The following is a 5,553-nucleotide window of genomic DNA, read 5'->3' as shown; positions in this document are numbered from 1 at the left end:
ATATATATATAAATCTGGTCACAACTTTCTAAGAGAATCTGCTTTCCCATCAGAGCTTACAATAGAACAAGCAAAATCAGGGAAATCCAAACATGAAAATTTAGGTTCGCATGTCACATTTAGATTTGACCCATAATGGATCCATAAGAATAACATAAATTATAATCATATATACATTTGTTTAATAAAGGGATAAAAAATGCTAACTTAGAATCCAACATTTAAGTCTAGGACTAAGCACATTCAGATCAGATATCACTTTATACGGTCATTGTTAGATGACGGACAGTTGTTGTTTCAGCAAATTTGTGAAAGTCAGAACCCTGCTGATATGTTGATAAAGGGTATTACTCTGGAGAAACTGAAGTTGTGTACAGCTTCAGTTAGTCTTCTGGTGTGAAAACAGAGGTTTTGAGTTGCAGAGGTGGATGATTCATGTTTGAAGAAAAGAGCGATGCCGCAGTGGAGGAGATCAGTTTGAGGAAGGAGACGTTGTAGCAAGTGTACCGGTCTCCAAGTGGGATATTTGTTATGCTAGAGCCCGGTTCACAATCCCGCCTCCCACTCGCTGCGCCGATCGCGAAATCTCACACTCCCGCTTCTGTTCGAGAAAGGTCACAATCCTGATTCGATCGCGAAAGGTAGCGACCCGCGACCTGCTGTTTCCTTAACCTGACTTAACATGATTGAAAAAACCAATTAATTTGTGAATGGCAGGTATCAAACCAACCAAAAATAAACATAATTACCTAATTTATGAATAAAAAGAGAGAAAAAAAAGTAATCGTTTAGAACTTTTTAGATTACATAATATCCATATTTTTTACAACTAAAGCTTACTGGAACCTTACTCATATCCGATATTAGGGAAATAAAAAATTGACTCAAAGTGTCAACTCAACTTGAACCTCAACTTGAACCTGACCCTGACCCAAAAAGTCTACTTTTGGGTTGAACCAAATAATTTTTGGATAGGGTTCAAGTTACAAATCATAACCCGTTAATTTCTTGGGGTGGGTTTGCGTTGACCTACAAACCCTAAATTAGCCCGAAATCTACCCGCCAACTTTGATTAAACTCTAAATTGACTCAAAATTCATTCGCTTATAACTTGAATGGTTGTTATTCCAAATGTTAAACAGTTTATATTGGTCTAGTTCGAGTTGGCGGGTTGAAGGTAGGTCCTATTCTGGTTAGACTTTTTGGCTCATTCATGTACAAGTCAAATAATTCTAGGCCAGTCAATTTCAGTCCAGACGCGCTTATTGAGTTTGAGACCTATATCCTACATAGACTAGGCCAAATCTAATTTTTTTTTAAGCCAAATTTGGACACCTCTTCATTTTCTCTTTGCTAGACACGTGCACATGAAAAGTAAATTTCTTCGCATTATTTATATTTAATTATTTATCACAACAACAAAACTATTTAAATCAACTAATTCAAAAACGTTGAATAATGCTTAGACATTTCTTCTGATATCTCATTGTTGATTTGAAGGATAGATGATTGTATGTATAAATAATTACATGTGTCAGGTCATTATAATTAATTAAGATTAATTAGTTTCAATTGTGCTGTTAAGTCAATTAATCCAACCGTTCGGTGTATGAGATAGAGAGAGACCAGACTTCTTAGCTACTCTAAGTAAACCTATTTGATTGCACTGAGAATAATTCTATTATGTGAAATAAAATAAAATAAAATATGAGAATATTAAACTAGGCTAATTAAAGATGATTGGAGTGATTTGAAATAAAAAAAATTATATTGGGTTGAAAGTGTCATTATGAGTGTTGATGTTGGAATAAATATTACATATGAAGTTCTCATGCAAAAATGTATCCAGACTTCAATAAAATTACATCATGTCACACGAATGACTCCCTAAATAAAAAAAATATATATAATTTAATGTATGATCTACCTCCTTCGGACACGTGGCTCAATTTCAGGACTTCTAATATAATATTTTTTCTTGATGCTGACCTCATGAGAAAATATTCGTCATAAATAAATTATAGGAGATATTTTAAAATTGGTTTCATGAACCATCTTTTTCAAGGTGTGAAACTAGAAAGATTCCTTCTAGGGAATAAATTGATATTAAATGGATTAGAATAAAATTAATCCATCATCAAGGAAAAGTATACACATCACACATGTGATATAATGGAGACAATAGAAAAGTAGTCATAAATGATGGTGACAACAAATAGGGAAAATTACATACACAGCACACAAGATTTTATTATTTACAAAATTAATAATCTTTTTCATCCATTTTGCAATTTCTCACACAATTATAAAAATTCATAATTACATCCCAAACTAAAAGTTTGATTGTTGTATATGTAAATGTAGAGGCTTGTTAGTACCAAAAAAGATAGCGTGTTGGCTAAGCTAACAATGACATTTCTAATGATCATCTATCAATAGAGAAGTGTACATTAAGAACATTTATCAAAGGAAATTATTATATGAATATTATAAAATCTAAAACAAAAATAAAGATAACAAACATAGAATAAATATCCCTAGAAATCCAGGTATCATAGTTGTTTTACTTATAGTGTTAATGTTATATGAATTGATCAATCTATAAATGGGGTTGGATCGATTGTTAAACAATGTACAAGTTCTATCTTCTGGTGAATCATTTCTCTATTATCGTTCCATAATTGTTTTATTAAAAAATTTAAGTGATAAATAATTTTTTTAAAATTTGAGTATTGAAATGTAAATAGATGTGTGCTTAGCATTGTGTGCTGTCTATATATTGAGTAATTATTGTCTATATATTGAGTAATTATTGCGTACGGAAAGCGTACGCAAACTGCGTGTGCTCTCCGATCACAGCCGTACATTAATAATCCCTTAAAATTTTTTTTTTAAAAGATTTTGTAAAAGTGGGAGCTATTGGTATACAATGATGGTTGATGTGCGGCTGTGATTGAAGAGCGCACGCAGCTCAATGTACGCTCTCCGTACGCAATAATTTTTTCTATATATTTACAGAAATACCTGAAATAGAGGTTAAAAGTAAATTGATAATGCGCCTGACATTAATGAAACTTTACATTTCCAAACAAAATTTACAACAAAAAAAAAAAATGTAGAAACACATTTCATTTGAATCGAATGATGACTCTACTAATGAAGATTACACACCCTTTTTTTTCTGCTTTTAAAATTTTAATTTTTGTAGAAATGCCTCTAACACAACATCAAAATCGTTGTTCTTTTTTCTAAAATTATATACAAATTCCATCGCCCACTGTCAACTCTCTCTTCAAATCGAAGGCAAACTTGAAACACCACGTTTCTTCGGCGAATCAAAGCTCATAAAAAATGAAATCTTGATTCGAGTAATCGACCGCCGGCATCTGAAAATCCCCCAAATTCAAACCCGAATACCAATCATAGTCTTCCTTAATCGCTGGAACCGCCGCCGCCGCCTGCATTCCACGACCAAATCCAGCATCCCCAAATTCATCAAAATCCGGCAACTCAATCCCCGATTCCGGAGTCATCAAGCTCTCCGATCTCGCATCATCGTTCTGCTCGATCGAACTCTTCCCCATCTTCCCCCAATTATTCTTCTTATTATACAATCGACAGAGCACCCAATCATCCAGCTGCAGCAAAAAAGAAAATTTTTATTTCAGTTTCAGCAATTCTCAGATTTAAAAACCCCAAATTTCAATCTTCTTCGATCTCCGCAAACTTACCCTCAAGCTTCCGCTTCCCTTCGCACTTCGATTGACATCCGCAAGTCGATACTCATGCATGATCCAATCCGTCTTGATTCCCTTCGGCGCCTTCCCGTCGTAAAATACAAGAGCTTTCTTGATCCCAACGGCTCTACCGCTCCCCTGCGGCGCCACCGGTTTGTCAGCTCCGGTGGCCTTCCAGTACCCGCGCCCGGCGGCACGATTCGGCCGCGATCCGTTGGGGTATTTCCGATCCCGCGGCGTGAAGAAATACCACTCCTTCGTCCCGAACATCGCCATATCTGCCAATCAAAACCCTAAACCAGTCAAAAACCCCTGCTTTTCCTCACAGAGATGCACAAAAGATGTTCGACGAAAGTACCTGGAAGATCCCAAGGTTCATACTTGTACAAATCGACCTCGGCGATGATCGGAACTGGAATACGCTGGTGAGCTACTTTCCGGCAGAGGTAGTGAACACTTTTTGAGCTTGAACTATAAACGAGCCGAACACGAGCGACGTGTTCGGCTCGTTTACACCCCTAAAAGTGAGAGAGAATGTTCTGTTCTTCATTTATGTCCTAACTACCTACTCATTATTGGGGTTTTAAATACAATTACATAAAAAAGAGGGAACAATTATTATAACCGCTTAATTAATTGAATCGACGTGCTTGTTGTCGATCACCACTGACCTTCATCGACCATCGTCGACCTCCATCGACAACCGCGTACCGTCATCAACCACTGACGCCCGCACTCAACCCTCACCAACCACCCCCGACCACTGCCGACCACCGTTGACCTCTACCAACCGTCTTCGACCATTGCTAACCACCATAGATTACCACCAACCATATGCCATCAGTCGCCCATATAATTTGAAAAATATAGTTACCATTTCACGTCTGTGGAACGAGATTTCTATAATCATAAATCAATAGTGGATTTTCGTAATTGAGCAAAGCCTGTGTTTTTTTCTTTTACGAGTTTTCAACGTTAAACTTCTGGAGTCGTCACTATTTGTTTCTCTTTCATTTGTGTGTGTGTTGAATTCTCACGTCGTCGGCGATGATGGGAACGGGGAGGCGTGGGTGGGCGGCCTTGCGGCAGAGGTAGTGGACGACGAGCTCCTCGTCGGTGGGGTGGAAGCGGAAGCCCGGAGGTAAGTTGAGCTCTGCTTCTGCGTCTCTTGACCTGCCCATGTCCGTCAACACTAAAGGTCTCTGCCTTGAGAAGAAAGCTTTGGGATTTATGCGGCAGTGGATTAGGGGATGAGAGATATATAAATGAGGGAGAGCTTTGGAAGATAGAGGAAGCTTCGAGCCGCGCGGCGGAGCGGGAGGACTTAGGTTTTCGTGGAGGAGAAAGGAGGTCAAGAAATTCAACAGGATGGGAAGCATCTGGCACCCTGGCTTCTAGAAACGAGATGGTTCGTCGTGCAGTGACGTCACCGCTTACATACCCTTTTGTAATTTCGCACGTGAGAGTTTACGCGCCGACGGAAAAGAGGGGGGCCGTCACTTTTTTAATGAATTGATTATTCAGATTCATATAAATTAATCAAATTATCAAATGAAATGAAATGAAAATATGAAATTAATTTTTTTTTAAACTTAATTATTTATTGTTGAATCCAAAATTGTCTTACAGTAAACAAGCCCCAAGAGTTAGAGCAAAAAGGAGAGAGGGATATAAAGTATAGTGAGTAGGGTTGTCAAAACGGTTCATTGTTCGCGAACAGCTCGTGTTCGGCCCGTTAAGAAACTTGTGTTCGGCTCATTAATTTTTTTCGATAAGTTAACGAGTCAAACACAAACTAAGATGTGTTCGGCTCGTT

General features: G+C 37.6%; 1 protein-coding gene across 1 annotated transcript; it reads right to left on the bottom strand.

Moving 5' to 3' along the window:
• Positions 1 to 3,137: 3,137 nt before the first annotated feature.
• Positions 3,138 to 4,942, bottom strand: LOC110037900 (NAC domain-containing protein 68-like). The gene is made up of 4 exons (XM_020742642.1): positions 4,796 to 4,942; positions 4,096 to 4,159; positions 3,732 to 4,015; positions 3,138 to 3,638 (listed from the first exon to the last, which is right to left on the bottom strand). The coding sequence occupies exons 1-4, from the start codon at positions 4,916 to 4,918 to the stop codon at positions 3,336 to 3,338; spliced, it is 774 nt and encodes a 257-aa protein (XP_020598301.1). The 5' UTR covers positions 4,919 to 4,942; the 3' UTR covers positions 3,138 to 3,335.
• Positions 4,943 to 5,553: the final 611 nt, after the last annotated feature.

The sequence above is a fragment of the Phalaenopsis equestris genome, unplaced genomic scaffold (assembly GCF_001263595.1).
Source record: "Phalaenopsis equestris unplaced genomic scaffold, ASM126359v1 Scaffold000002, whole genome shotgun sequence".
In the NCBI taxonomy this organism is placed as follows: Eukaryota; Viridiplantae; Streptophyta; class Magnoliopsida; order Asparagales; family Orchidaceae; genus Phalaenopsis; species Phalaenopsis equestris.
Note: the sequence above shows the minus strand (reverse complement) of the source record. Positions and strands in the feature narration are given on the sequence as shown.